Source organism: Pan troglodytes, chromosome 18 (genome assembly GCF_028858775.2).
Source record: "Pan troglodytes isolate AG18354 chromosome 18, NHGRI_mPanTro3-v2.0_pri, whole genome shotgun sequence".
In the NCBI taxonomy this organism is placed as follows: domain Eukaryota; kingdom Metazoa; phylum Chordata; class Mammalia; order Primates; family Hominidae; genus Pan; species Pan troglodytes.
The window spans coordinates 36,334,544-36,350,466 of record NC_072416.2 but is presented as its reverse complement, the minus strand read 5'-3'; the positions used below and the strand labels follow the sequence as shown (position 1 = coordinate 36,350,466).

Genomic DNA, 15,923 nt, shown 5'->3' with positions numbered 1-15,923 from the left:
AATATTTTTATTTAAAATCACCCAAATCAAAATAATTATATCTTCATTAACAAATAATCATCAGAAGTTAACTCATTTTTACTTTATAAAACTAGGTTTAAAAATTAACTATATTTTTAATCATATATGCTTATATATAAAATAGACATAGGATATATATTTACATGTTCACAATATTATATTGTAATTGTTGCTATGGATGTGGTTTTTCAATAGAATTAATAAGTACTTTTAAAAATTTTCAATTTCAATGATATATATGTTTGACTTTTCTTTGACAAAGCATACATATATTGATAGGTAATAATATGAAAATCTTCTAAAGACATTACAGGAACATGAAAATGTAATTAAATCCTCACTAATTTGTAATGTTTTATGTAAGTGGAACACATTTAACTGAAAATTGCTTTTATATAATACTCAAACGAGACTAAAAACATATTAACTAGCGGAGTAAGTCTCCAAATTGATAATCTGAACTATATAAGAGGAGAAACTTCAGGCACTAAAATATTTGAAATGCTACAAAATATTTATATAAACTATTATTTCACAATTTCTGTTTGTAGAGTGCTATACAGTAATCAATATAAATGACATCTCAAGTCTTTCTATAGCTTTGACCACATTTACCTCCTAATTTTAATTATTAATATGTTGGAGCAGTGCATACAACTAGATTCCGATCTTCCTTTTTAATGAGTAAAAATGTGTCCTTTGAGACAGCATTAAAGAAAGAGCACCTTGTATAAATTCAATGCCAACAGACAAGATATTCTTGATTCTGAAGTCTTGTTCTTTTATACAGCACTGTAATTAATAAGAAGAAGAAAAGCAGGACATAGATGTGGAGTCTATTTTAATCAAAAATTTTCTATAGATTTTGATGATAAAATTTAAAAATCTACTATATTTAGTTAGTTACAAAAAACTAGGTTGTGGGAACATATTTGGTCAATAAAACACCCCTACCAAATGCTGACAAGAAAAAAAGTTAGGTACCACGTTTCTTTTCCGCAGATGGCCTGAGATGGGTTAGTTTGAAAGAATGCTTCCAAACCTGAGGTGACCCCTGAGAACAGCATAATCCACTGCTGTCTCCTACATTCAGTTTCTCAGTTTGTGCTCTTTTAATTTTGGGGGTAGGGAAGGGAGTCCTTTCAACCGATCTTCAGCATGATGGCAGAGCCAAGGAGTGTGGACAGGTGGCATGGTGTCTGACTTTGTTCCAGCAGCCACTTGGGCTTTCTCTGGGTCTTCTCTGCCCTAGGGATAGCACCACTATTGAAAACATGTCTTTGTGACATTCTCTATGCCAGGAACTCCCAACACATTTTCCTTGACACTGATGAAATGAATAAAAATAAACCAAGAGGTGTGCTGTTTGTTTCCGTTTCCTCCTTTCTGCAGCCCTTCTTGATCATCTAATATTTTTAAATACATTGTCGATCACCAAAAGGAGCATAAGGGGTATATTGATTTGTAGCAGGTGTATTAATAGCCCAGCCCCTATTCCTCACCTGTAGCTGCTGGGAAGAAAATCATTCTTAACACTCTACAAGGCCTCATCTCCAGAATTTGCACCTGTTTCTAGCTGAGGACTTTCTCTAGCAGCACGGGAGCTTGTTACTGGGCATGAAGTGGGAAGAAAAGGTGAGGGTAACTAAGAAGAATCTCCCTGGATTCAGTGATGTAATTGTGAGGCATGTTCCACATAGCTTCCCAGAGAATTAAGCCCAGATATCTAACGCAGGAACTTGCCTCTTAACACGTGTGGTATTGGCTTTTCTGTCTTTCCTGTTTTATTTTGTTCTCTCTTCCTTGTCTCACTTTCGCTGTGTCCTCACTCCTGCTTTAAGAATACCCAAACAAATACGTTCATTTATTTTTTTAGACTCTCAGAACACAGTTGATAGTTGAACTTGTAATCTATGATAATCAGCTTGGATGCTATACTGACAGGAAGATGGTGAACTCACAATGTCTAATTAAGATAAAATTTAAAAAAATATATTGATTCATGTCCAAAGATTTAAAAAACCTAAGTGGCAGTGTCACAATTTCTTGTTTTTAGTTTACATGGTTTCTTAAATGCCTACAATTATTTTAAAGGAAGCCTTGTGTCTAGGAAAAATCGAGACATATGGAATAAATTACTAACCCATTTCTCCTTGAAATCCATTAGATGCTTGATGATTTTTCACATATATTTCTGAATTGAAAAGCTAGTTGTGAATTATTTTTATAAGCATATCCTTATGTAATATTTTGTTTTTAACAGTGAATTGAAGGTTTAAAGATTAAAGTATTCTATCCAGAGAATAAAAAGCAATTATTTCACAAGGAGAACATGTATATATTGACATGACATTTTAAAATCTATATTTTTGAGTCAATTAGAATATGTTTATATCAGTCTGTCTACAGTTTTACACCTGTCAAAATGTACTTGAACTACAACAAGTACCTTGAACAATTTTGAAATTTATTATTCCTCTGAAACTGATTAAAAGAATTATGGTAGAGTGAAATTCTGATTGGTATAATTTGGGAGAGGAATTATTCCTTGGACATCAACCTCTGCCAAGATAGTTTATAATGACATTGAGACTTTTTGATTTACAAAATTTGTTATATAAAAAATACTAAGATGATGACAGGTAATACACAGACTTTAATTAAAATCGTACTAAAATTAAATGTCTAAATAAATTAGAGGGGTATATGGTACATCTAATTGTATGTTTACATATTTTATTTGTGCATTTTATTCCTAGGGTTGCTTTTGCTTTAGTTTGTAAAACGTTCTTATTTTTATGATAATGTAGTATATACTAAATAAAGAAAAATCAGGAAATAGAAAATGAAGAAGAAAACATTAGCTATTATCAACGAAATAAAAATTGTGCAATCTCTAAGCACATGAACTATGTATTATTTGTACAGCATGTACAATGTTTATGCTTCACAGGGTGAGGTAGAGACTGCAAAACATTGAACCTGGGACAAATAAGAAAGTAAGGAAATTTTCACAATATATTAATATTATAGAAAATGTTGAACTTAACAGTTAAGATAAAAGTAGTGAAAAATGATAGTATTTAAGGAGATCTAGAAAATTTAATCTATCTCTGTAATGTGTGAGAAGTATTAGAATAATGCTTGTATTTCTGGATTGGCATCGATTTCTATTGAGACTGGAAACATAATAGAAGTGAGGGAAAAAGAATTTAAATTGCGGATACTTAAGTTTTATACCTAGGAGTTCGAGAAATACATTTTGTTACTATCAAAGCAGTTGGCACAAGAGTGTACAAAATTCCCTAATTGTGTCTATGTGGAGAAGACATAGACAAACAGAGAATAGCAAAACAGAAATAGCAAAAAAGCACAAATAAATTTTACCTGTATTTTTACGTAAAAGCCAATTAGAGTAGGAAAACATGAAATTTGTGTTTTCTCAAAATTTTTCTCTTTCTCATAATATAGTTGATTACATTACTGGAAAAAAATTGAAGCATTGGTATGTTCACAAAAAAAAGTAAAATATAAGTTCAAAACCATGGGACTGCAGGGAGCAGACAAAATATACCTAAACACTGAAACTGATTTCGCCCTACGGACATGTACCAAAATGAATGAGTGCAGATTCCTACTGTCATACATCACATAGGACAGTAAAGAAATACATAGCTTTTCCCAGGATAGGGCATCACACAGCAGCTCCTCCCTAAAGCTAGGACCAAAATTTCTATCCTCAGTATAAAGAAGAATCATAGGTAAATTAATCCCATTTCACATTCCCTGGAAATGGCAAATAAAAATGACTTGAGATTGGACAGATTTAAAGAAACTCAATCACTAATGATTTACAGCAATTAATTTAAAAATTGTTTAAATGTGCAGTCCAAACATACGTCCAAACACCTTTAGACCAAGAATTAACATAATGTGGTCCCAGAATGGTGGTGCCTTTAGTAGACTCACAAAAAAATTCAAATTCTCTTTGGCAAGTTTTCTTCTTACTAATACTCAAAAGTGCACAAAATAATTTTCAGAGAAAAATAAATATTTGTCATTCAAAGGCATCTAAGTACACAAGGAAATGATATTCCACCATTTGAAAGGAAAGCAGAAAAAGAGTACAAACAGATCCATAAAGGTTCATTAGTAGAAATATCACTGTTACATTATAAAGCACATTTGCTTTAAAAAAATTTAAAATAAAAAGAATATATTTTTAGGAGACTAAAAAATTGATGTGGCAAATTTGAAAAGTAGTTTGCATAAAAATTTGTATTTTAAATTAAAAACTCAAAAATGAACTCATCAGATTAGACATGGCCATGGTGAGAGTTCATAAATATTTCAGAATGCATTACAGAAAATTTTTAAAAATGCAAAATGTGGACAGAATCATTAAGAGACATGGAAGATACAGTGAGAAAATGTAGCATGTGTTTAGTGAGTGTTCTCATAGAAGAAGGGAACTGGGAAGGGACAATATGTGATGGTATTTTGGCTGAAAGTTCTCTAGACTTTTGTAAGACACTAATCTGCATATTCAGAAGTTCCATGCACGCTAAGCAAGCTACAATGGAGATAAACCTACACCTACGTATCTCCTAGAGAAATAGTAAACAATCAGGAAGGGAAAAATATTTCAATTAGCACTAGAAAAATCAAATTACCTTTAATCATATTGAAATCAGAAAGAATGAAAGGTAAAATAAACAATATTATTTGTTAAGACTAATAATGCCATTCTGAAATTCTCAACCAAGAAAAATATTCATCAACCTATGGCTAAATAACATATTTAGAGACAAAAAACAAAACGCCTCCAGCAGAATTCCACTAAAGAAACTAAAAAGAAACTGAAAACATGCTTCAGAAAGGTTGAAGTTCTGAAATCAAAGAATGAACACAGAGCAAAATATATTGTAAACATACAGATAGATCTAAATTAAAAATTAGGTGTTGAAACAAAAATATATTTAAAATTAGATAAGCACTGCAATATGTATGTTAGGAAGCAAATTATTAGGGCTGAAGTATTCAAAGACCCCTTAATTGTCTGACAAGAGCAGAAAGGTGAGTATGACTTTGCAACTCTTTTTTTTTTTTTTTTTTTTGAGAAGGAGTCTCACTCACTCTTTCGCCCAGGCTGGAGTGCAGTGGCGCCATCTCGGCTCACTGCAACCTCTGCCTCCCAGGTTCAAGCAATTCTCCTGCCTCAGCATCCTGAGTAGCGGGGATTACAGCCGCGTGCCACCATGCCTGGCTAATTTCTGTATTTTTAGTAGAGACGGGGTTTCACCATGTTAGTCAGGCTAGTCTCCAACTCCTGACCTCGTGATCCACACGCCTCGGCCTCCCGAAGTGTTGAGATTACCGGCGTGAGCCACTGCACGTGACCGACTTTGGAACTTTAATAAATTCACTGGACATTATGCATTTCTCTGTTGTTATCTATGAAAACAATAAAAATAAAAGTCATAATTTAAAAACAAGAAGACAGAAACTAATAGGAGAAAATGAGACATTATATATATATACAACAAATTAATAAAACAAATTAAGTATAAATGATCAAAGATTAACTGAAACCTAAGTAGACAATGTTTTTGTTAAAATACAAATATTGGCAAAATTAAAAAAGTCCATCTCTATCATAGTTACAAGAGAGGCAACTAATATATAAATTTACAGAAACTTTGAAGTTCAAACAATACAGATACTGGGTATATATGATATACATACAAACATACTACATGAATATAATTTTTTAAAAACTTGCTATGTAGACAAAATAGAATGTAACTTAGAAACATTTATTAAAATAAGTTAGTCTAACCAGTGTGATAAAAGTTTTAAGTTATTAAGACGATGTGATGACTTAAATGTGCATTAGCCTGATACATACATACATATATACACACACACCACACACTCACACACATACGTATTTAGAGAGAGAGTCAAATTATATAAAGCAAAAATATCAGAAAGTAAGTAGAAATGGATAAGCCCCCAAACCATTAGAGACTTTTGAAACACACATCTTTCAGTAATAGATAAAAGAAAACATTAAAAGAGTAAGTTTTAAAAGAAGCTAGTGGATTTTAAAAAGGGCAAACGTTATATAAGGAACATGAATATTATAATTCATGTTATTTTCATGTTCATACAGAATACTTACAAAAATTAACATTTTCTAGACCATACCACAAATTCAAACAATTTTCACGGAAATAACGTGACACAGAATATATTTCCTAAACAAACAGCAATGAAGGTAGATATCAATACAAAAAAGAAAGCTAGAAACATAAGTCTAATAATATTGGCTGGAAGCTATTTTAATGAATATTGAAATATTTTAAAGGTGAATAGTCAATACAAATGAACCAAACACTTTTGTAAGGCCACTAAGATGCATGTGTAATGTGTAATGCCTCCTTTTATAAGGAGTAAATCTGTAACATCACCTGGGCTATTTGACAACTGCAAAGTGAATATGAGAAGGAGAGAAACAGTGAGAGAGAGAGAGAGATAAAACCAGTAAAATAAACATAAAGAATGAAGGAAAGAGCCAGGTGCCATGGTTCATGCCTGTAATCCCAGCACTTTGGGAGGCCGAGGCAGGTGGATCACCTGAGGTCAGGAGTTCGAGACCAGCCTGGTCCAACATGGTGAAACCCATTCTCTACTAAATATACAAAAATTAGCCTGGCATGGTGGCATGCACCTGTAATCCCAGCTACTCGGGAGGCTGAGGTGGGAGAATTGCTTGAACGTGGAGGGTGGAGGTTGCAGTGAGTAGAGATCACGCCACTGCACTCCAGCTTGGGTGACAGAGCAAGACTCCATCTCAAAAAAAAAAAAAAAAAAAAAAAGGAGGAACCAGTACATGAAAAAGCAGTATTAAAGCAACTGAGTATATATTGAAAAATGCAAAAGCCCACTTTTTCAGAAAAATATTAAAATATTAAATCTAACAAATATCTAGGTAGACTGATGGAGAAAAATACAGAAAATGCACAAAAAACCAATTACCTGGAATGCGAAGGTTACAAAACGTCAGCAGTTGTAAATTTCAAATAAGCAATGACTTTGAGTTCAACCATGATGGGGTATATTGAAAAGAATCTCTCAGAAAAAAAGAAAAAGAAAACTGTTATAAAGCTATGTACAAAATGTTAAGCACTATTAAAGTCTTCCAATTCTACCAGTTATGGAGTTATTGGTTTTGGACTAACTCTCCTGAAAAAAAAAAAAAACAAAAGAAAACAAACAAACAAAAAAACTAAAAACCTGGATAAAATAGCCTACTGTGGGCACTGGCAATGCAACCAAGCAGGTAGGACATGGGTGCTACATTCTCTTTGTCAGAACACAAAGCATTCATACACTCTTCTCACCCTCACTCTCACCTTTTAATCTTAGATCTACTATTAAATGTATTCAACACTACTATCAATCCTTTGGTCAAAATTTCTTTACTCACATTTTGCTTGATGCACTTGGATAGACTGTTCAAGAAAGTGTGAGTAGCGAATTCCTCAAACTCTTGCATATTTAAAATTACATTTTTGAACCTTGATGCTTGAAGTGTAGCTTGGGTAACGGGTGGGCTTTAAGCCAATTTTGGCATACAAGGGGTTGAGTTTATTAGGCATCAGCACCTCTGAAAATTGTGGGGATGCAGGCTTAATTTCAACACTATTCTAAATACTTGAAAGATATTATATAATTCTTTAATAAACTCCTGTGTCTACAAATCGTTCACATTAACTCAATATCCATGATTAAACATCTATAAAATCAAGGCACTGTTATTTAGTGGAGACTTGCTGGCTATTCTATGAGAGGAGGTATTGTTATTATAATCTCATCCTCTCATAAAAGTGTATCATATTACTCATAACCAGCCCTTCATATTCGATTCCTACTTTGGCATTTTAAAATAAGATATCTTTGAAACACTTCAATTCAAAGAGGGAATCTGAATAGTTTTTAAAATGTCAATGAAATGCCATTTCTTCATGCTTGAACAAATAAAAATCGACTAAAGTGCTTCTCTTCAAACTTTCTGGAACATTTTTAATCTAAATTCTAAGAACAATCACAATAGGTTTTAACCAAAAATGTGAGAATGTTCTAAATGTTAGGGTGGAAAAAATTTTTTAATAATTTTATAGTAATTTTTTTCATCATAGTGACAGTGTGCTAAATTTTTTTAAGTTAAATATTACTGTAGACATTTAAGTCAAGATTCTAAGAAGCTGTTCTAAAGTCCAAAATTTAGTTTCATATACAGTGATGTTATATATATATTTGCATATAAAATTAATATATGTGAGCCATGTTTCAAATAGTTGAGAGATTATTATATCAAAGATTCTTGATTATATAAAATGCCTATTACTTATAGGCACACATGCTTTAAATAATTACAAAGGCAGTTGTGGTTGATTCTACTCTTGCTACTGGCATTTATATGGACATCATATTATGGTCTGAAGAATGTTTAGGCAAATTTATCCCTCATATGATCAGAAGAACAATGCAAGATAGTTTATATCTGAAAGGAAAAAAATCTTTATATGGTTCTGAAAGCCTAAATCATTAACAACTTGGATAATAATTAGCATAAAAATACACAAACGTGCCCTCTTCCTAGCAGTAAGTACCCAGTGATAACAGAATCAAAGCATGTGGCTATATGCATGTTTATATTTCAAGACGCAGAGCACTCTATTCCTCTTCTCTGCCCTTTCTAGTTGGCACAATTCCTCATGAATCTAAGTGCAGTCATAGGGTGGATTAGAGTGACCTGCCATTTGTATGCAACTGATCTCTATTTTGGAAGTAATTAAAGTAAAAATATATTTTTAAAAGATAATTTCAAATTTCAGTGCAAACTAGCATGGATTCACCCCTTTTCTTTGTAACATTTTTTCTAAGGTTGGAAAAGTAAGGTAGGCTTTAGTACGATTTTTAATAATAAGTTTTCAAAGTGAGATGCAAAATGGTGGCGCCAACACATTTCAAGTCTGCTACATTTTGAAGACACTTATTGGAGAAAAGACCTTCTCATCATTTTTCTCTTACAGGAAAGGAAATAACATGTACAGTTGACCCTTAAGCAACACGGAGGTTGGGGCGCTGGCCCCCGTGCACAGTAGAAAATCCACTATAACTTTGACTCCCCCAAAACTTAACTACTAATAGCCTACTGTAAGCCTTACAAATAACACAAGCAGTCAATTAACACATATTTAATATGTTATATGTCTTATATACTGTATTCTTAACAAACATGCCAGAGAAAAGAAAAAGAAAATCATAAGGAAAATATATTTACTAGTTATTAAATGGAAGTAGATGATCAGACAGGTCTTCATCCTCATCCTTTTCATGGGCAGGCTGTGGAGAAGGATGTAGAATTGTTGGTTTTGCTAAGTGGACCTGCACAGTTCAAACCCCTGTGGTGCAAAGGCCACCTGTATAGCCATTGAATAGCAATTTATTTTTAGAAATTAACCTCACTAAAATACTCTTAGAAGGATGCCAAGAAAAAAAATGAATAAGTATTTTTGGTTCATCTATTTCATCATTTCATTTCATTTCCTCATTTCATCATTTCATCTTTTCATTTCATCATTTCATCTCATTTCATGTCATCATTTCATCATTTCATCACATTTCATTTCATCATTTCACTTCATCTCATTTATTCATTTCATCTCATGATTTCATTTCATCTCATCATTTCATCTTTTCATCTCGTCAGTTCATCTTTTCATCTCATTGCATTTCATTTCATCATTTCATCAATTCATTTCATTTCATTTATTTCATCATTTCATTTCACCATTTCATCATTTGACTTCATTTCATCATTTCATTTCATCATTTCATATCATCATTTCATCACTTCATCTTTTCATCATTTCACTTCATAATTTCATCATTTCATTTCCTCATTTCATTTCATCCTTTCATCATTTCATCTCATCATTTCATCCTTTCATTTCATTATTTCATTTCATCATTTCATCTCATCATTTGCATTTCGTCACTTCATCATTTCATCATTTCACTTCATCTCATCATTTCATCATTTCATCTCATGATTTCATTTCATCTCATTTCATCTTTTCATCTCGTCATTTCATTTCATTTGATCATTTCATTTCATCTATTCAACATTTCATCATTTCATTTCATTATTTCATCATTTAATCATTTCACTTCATTTCATCATTTGATTTCATTTCATCATTTCATATCATTTCTTCATTTCATCATTTGATCTTTTCATCATTTCATTTCATCATTTCATTTCACCATTTCACTTCATCATTTCATCATTTCGTCATTTCCTTATTTCATTTCATCATTTCATCTCATCATTTCATCATTTCACTTCATCTCATCATTTCATCATTTCACTTCATCTCATCATTTCATCATTTCATCTTGATTTCATTTCATCTCATCATTTCATCTCATGATTTCATTTCATCTCATCATTTCATCTCATGATTTCATTTCATCTCATCAATTCATTTCACCTTTTCATCTCCTCATTTCATTATTTCATTTCATCTTTTCGTCTCATCATTCATTTCATTTCATCATTTCAATTCATTTCATTTCATCATTTCATCATTTCACTTCATCATTTCATTCCATCATTTCATATCATTTCTTCATTTCACCATTCCATCATTTCATCATTTCACTTCATTTCATTTCCTCATTTCATTCCATTTCATCATTTCATTTCATTTCTTCATTTCATCATTTCATTTCATCATTTAATTTCATTTCATCATTTCATCATTTCATTTCATTTCAGTGATACATGTATTTAAGTGCTAATGCGATGCCCAGGAGACAGCCTATTTCCTTGTAAAACACCTCCTTCAACAAAAGGCAACCTCTCATGGCTGGCTAAGTCTACAGGGATACCAGCCTCTCTTCAACCACTCAATTTCATTTAGAACCTCAAACAGCACCTCAGTTTCATAAAAACCTAAAACATAAACACAACACTTGGTTGTAAGTGAGGCAACAGTTTCTTGTCTCTTTCTCTGCTCAAGGCTTAAGGCCATGTCTCCCCAACTACGTTCAGTGGAAGAAAAGATCCCCTGGACAAGTAAGTTTGAGAACTGTTGTTGCAGGACTTCTCAGAACCTTTAAAACACAAATCCTCATCTGCAGGGATCTTCAGGAGGGAGATGGCTGATGCAGCACAACTTTCTTTCACAGGAGCATCTTGCAGAATACAGTATGAGATACAGAAAGGCTGCATTGAGTCTTTTTAAGGGCCCGGGCCTTGGTGGGGGTGGGGTAGGAGCTCTCCAGATAGCATCTAATGAGTAGGAACATTCAGGTTGCTTTTTTTCCCCCTTATTGGCAAAACTGTGTGTGCACCATGAACGAAGCTGGTCTCCCTTATCCATATCAAAACTAAACCCAAATTAATTGGCTAAATTGGGACTCAACACCTCCAGGAGCCACGCAGAAGAAAGCCCCACCACACTTTAAAGTAGCTTACCTCATCATATTTGACGAAAGCAAAACGCTTATGACCAGTATGCTGCTAATACAAGTCTACAGATAATACTGTAGGAAAAATTATTTTTCCCAATCATAGCTGGCATAGTCAACATTTTGCATTACACTTTCCCCCCTCTTTTTAAATTTGAAACACAGGTCTTTTCCTCTTCTTTTATTAAATTTTAATTTAATTATACAAGACAGAGTCTCAGTATGTTGCCCAGGCTGGTCTTCAACTCCTGAGCTCAAGCGATACATCTGTCTCTGCCTCCCAAAGTGCTGAGATTACAGGCCTGAGACACTGTGCCCGGCCTTAAACACAAATCTTATTTCATTCTTACAATTATCCTGAGGTTAGAAAAATGGAAGGGGAAGAAAAATGGCAAGCAGGTAGGCTGACTTCGGCTTCATTATTTGGAAGGACAGTTTGCTCGGTTAAAACACACTACTGCCCACAAAAGCCAAGACAACAGAAAAATACAGACTTATATAAATAGATTTTATATGTGACAGCAGTTTAAATGGAGACTTTTTCAATGAAAATGACAAACAGCTGTGCTTGGGAATAAATGACAACGAATTTTTTATCTCAATAGCTGTCCTGAAAGCACGTCTCTACATCTCTACCTGCATTCTGGAATCAGGGAGAAAGCCAAAACGGACGACAAGACCCTAGATCAGCCGTGTCCAACCCTTTGAGTACAAGGACTTTTCCGCCTATCTGTGGTGGTGGGTATTATGAAAATTATGCACAAACCTTCTTTTTTTTTTTTAAGCTCATCAGCTATCGTTAGCATTAGTGTATTTTATGTGCGGCCCAGGAGCATTCTTCTTCCAATGTGGCCCTGAGAAGCCAAAAGACTGGACACCTGTGCACTAGATCAAAAGGCTACTCCTTCTGGAAGCAATTGTAAAGAATTTCTGACATTATCTTGACATGAAAACCAATGGATAGTGAGACAGAATGCAAAATCTTCAAGAATTTTTCTTGTTGGTTTTTTTTTTTTTTTTTTTTTTTTTTGCGTCAAGGTCTTGCTCTGTGGCCCAGACTGGAGTACACTGGTGAGATCACAGCTCAGTGCAGGCTCAAGTGCTCCTCCCGCCTCAGCCACAGTAGTACCTGGAACTACAGACGCGCACAACCACCCCTGGATAATATTTCATTTTTTGTAGAGACGGGGTCTCACTATATTGTCCAGGTTGTTCTCAAACTCCTTGACTCAAGGGATCCAGGACAAGATAACAGGTGTGAGCCATCCCACCTGGCCATGTGCATGAACTTTTAAGACAAACACAAGGCCCCACAAAAGTTAAGGTTTTCCCACCTAATTTCCAGGGGATCTTTTGGTGCAAGGATGAGAAGCCCTTAAAAGTACACAGACAACTCCAAAGATTCAAGACAGTTCATTCGGGCTGAGCCAGCCCACTGGGCAGACTGACCTTCAAAAAAGGCCCACCCATGACATACACCAGATGGCTCTCCAAGAATCTCTCCAGTCCTCAGGGTCCCTAAGGTACTGGACAGAGCTAGGAAAGCAAGCCTATTTGCTTTTTCCTGCAAGAAACCCCTTGAGGTCAAGACCCCACAATCAGACGAGGATGGAGTGGCTCACCCTCAGTCAACATGCCGGATTCAAGGTGGTATAATGTCTTAACCAAGCGTGTGGGCCTCCAGGTCTGACTCCCAACTCAGTGCTTCTTTAATAACCACTCTTTGTTAATTCTCCTTAACAGGGGTTCCTGGCAAGTCAGTTCTCCCTCAGGCCTTTGGTTTCCTCACCTACAAGATGAGAGGGCTGGACCAGATGGAAATCCTGGGGGGGGGGGGGGGGGTAAGGGGATGTCCGCGCGCAGCCCACCCCACCCACGGGCCCCTCGAGCCTCTATCCCAGTTCCCACCACGCACCCGCCCCAGAAATCCTGCCCAAGGTGAGGGCAGGACCGGGGTCCTCCGGCTGCTGCATCAGCGAGTGCAGGAGGGAGAAGCCTCCAACCGGGCGACTCGAGCTCAAGGATGCAACTCCGCCAGAAGTGAACTAGGGCCCGGAGGGAGGTGTCCGGGCCGCTCCTCGAGCCCAGCCGGGGTCCACGAACCCCTTACCTCCAGGGTCCGTATCTCCTGCTGGGTGAGGTCGTTGGACACAGCGCACTTGGTGCGCAGCCCGCGCAGGCTGCCGATGGAGATGCCGATGAGGTTCTGGAGCTGCCCGCACTGCTGCAGCGCCCGGCTGGCCGCCGCCCCTGCCCCTCCCACCGCGGCCGCCGCATCACCCCCGCCACCGCCACCGCCCTCCTTCTTCTCTCCCATCGCGGCCGCGCGGAGCGCCGCTCTATGCAGGCCGCAGCGGCCAAGGCGGGGAGCCCTGGGCGCGGGCCCGTAGGCAAGGGACCCCCGAGCCGGGAGAGCTAGACCAGGAGCGCCCCTCAACGCTGCCCGAGCCAGGACGCCGGTAGAGCTGGCAGCCGAGTGTGCCGCTCCCGCCCTCAGAGCCACGGCGGGCAAAAAGCTGCGGCGTCGGGGGCAAAAAGGCGCGGCGTCGGGGGCAAAGAGCCGCGACGGCAAAAACCCGCGGCGGCGGGGGCAAAAAGCCGCGGGGGCAAAAGCCACAAAAAGCCACGGCGGCGGGGGCAAAAAGGCGCGGCGTCGGGGGCAAAGAGCCGCGGCGGCGGGGGCAAAAAGCCGCGCCGGCAAAAAACCGCGGCGGCGGGGGCAAAAAACCGCGGCGGCGACAAAAAACCGCGGCGGCGACGGGGGCAAAAAGCCGCGGCGACAAAAAACCGCGGCGGCGGCGGGGGCGGCGGCAAAAGCGGCGGCGGCGGGGACGGAGGCAAAAAGCCGCGGCGGCGGCGACGGCGGCAAAAAGCGGCAGAGGCAGCGGCGGAGGCGGCGGCGGCGGCAGAAAGCTGCGGCAAAAAGGGGCGGCGGCAAAAAGGGGCGGCGGCAAAAGGCGGCGGCAGAAAGCGGCGGCAAAAAGCCGCGGCTGCGGGAGCAAAAATGTATACACATATATATTTTATATGCAGTCTTGCTTTGTCACCCAGGCTGGAGTGCAGTGGCGCGATCTCAGCTCACTGCAACTTCCACCTCCTGGGTTCATGCAATTCTCCTGTGTAGCTGGGATTACAGGCATGCGCCATCATGCCTGGCTAATATTTGTGTTTTTATAGAGACGGGGTTTCGCCATGTTGGCCAGGCTGGTCTCGAACTCCTGACCTCCAGTGATCTGCCCGCCTCACCCTCTCAAAGTGCTGGAATTACAGGCGTGGGCCACTGCGCCTGGCCCCATATTTGGCTTTTTAAAAACCTGTGTCTGTATTGTCTGCAGCCTGGGCAGATCTGTCAGGGAGGTGTTGGCTGGGAGATGGAAACGATGCAAGAGAGAGGGAGAGGCTGACACAGCCAGCTGGACGGGCGGGCAGGGGAGGGGAGCCGTGGGAGCCGGCTGGGAGCCTGCCACACTCCCCTCCTCCTGAAGCCTTTTGGGGTTGCTGCCCTGCCTGTGGCCACGGGTTTAAGGACCCCTCTGGTCATGTTTCTTTGTCCCAGATCTGTTGCTACCAACGGTGAGGTATTCCTAATGTTCCCCTTGGCTGTGTCCTGTGCATGGAGCAAGGACCTCTCCCCTTTATCCTGCATGACAAGGCTCTGTGCCACCTATTTTCTCAGGCCCTCCCACCCCCAGGCCCCATCCCGGGGCAGTACTCACCGGTGACCAGGGTGAAGTGGCAGGGGCTGGTCATGGTGACAAAGGCGGGGGTCATGTAGCGTGCCTTCACCCCGTCTCGGGCCATGGCGTCCAGGTTGGGGGTGTCCACGTCCTGCTCGTAGTTCCAGCGGAAGCTGTCGAAGGACACCAGGAGCAGCTTGTTCTGGGAGCCCTGACTTTGTACCGGCGCCCCGGCCCCGGGAGCTAGGAGCGTGGGCAGAGCCACAGTGAGGAGGACGGTCGGGCCTCTCATGCTGGGCCTTCCAGATGGACAGGCACACAGGGTGCACGGGGCTGGCTCCTGCTGAAGAGGGCAAAGTCCCAGGGTCACCTGGGCTGATCTCATCCCGTGTGTCTTTGGAATGTGGCTGTGCACATCCCCGGGTCATACCTCGGGAGTGGGCTCCCCAGCCATGTCAGTGCCACCCCTGGACCCAGCCTCAAGTGCGTGGGACAGCATCAACTTGAGCATCTGCCTTTATTGCCAGCCACGCCCTTGGGGCTCCAGGCTCCTCTCCTCCCTCCCCAGAGTGCGGACAGTGACCCAGGGCTCAGAGCACAGCAGGAGCCCATTCTACTGGGAAAGTTGTGCCTTCTCCCTCTCCCATAGCAACCGGTGGTCCCTTTGTCCCAGCTTAC

At 39.1% G+C, this 15,923-nt stretch overlaps 1 protein-coding gene and 1 pseudogene across 2 annotated transcripts; one reads left to right on the top strand and one right to left on the bottom strand.

Annotated features, from left to right (window-relative positions):
• Positions 1-416: 416 nt before the first annotated feature.
• Positions 417-15,579, bottom strand: LOC134808807 (ectonucleotide pyrophosphatase/phosphodiesterase family member 7-like). Of its 2 annotated transcripts, XM_063797803.1 has the most exons (3): positions 15,285-15,579; positions 7,063-7,155; positions 417-5,475 (listed from the first exon to the last, which is right to left on the bottom strand). In XM_063797803.1, the coding sequence occupies exons 1-2, from the start codon at positions 15,535-15,537 to the stop codon at positions 7,103-7,105; spliced, it is 306 nt and encodes a 101-aa protein (XP_063653873.1). In that variant the 5' UTR covers positions 15,538-15,579; the 3' UTR covers positions 417-5,475; positions 7,063-7,102. The 2 variants fall into 2 exon arrangements, with proteins under 2 accessions (XP_063653873.1, XP_063653874.1); XM_063797804.1 differs by lacking the exon at positions 7,063-7,155.
• On the top strand, positions 11,128-15,051 carry LOC107972939 (spidroin-1-like; annotated as a pseudogene).
• Positions 15,580-15,923: the final 344 nt, after the last annotated feature.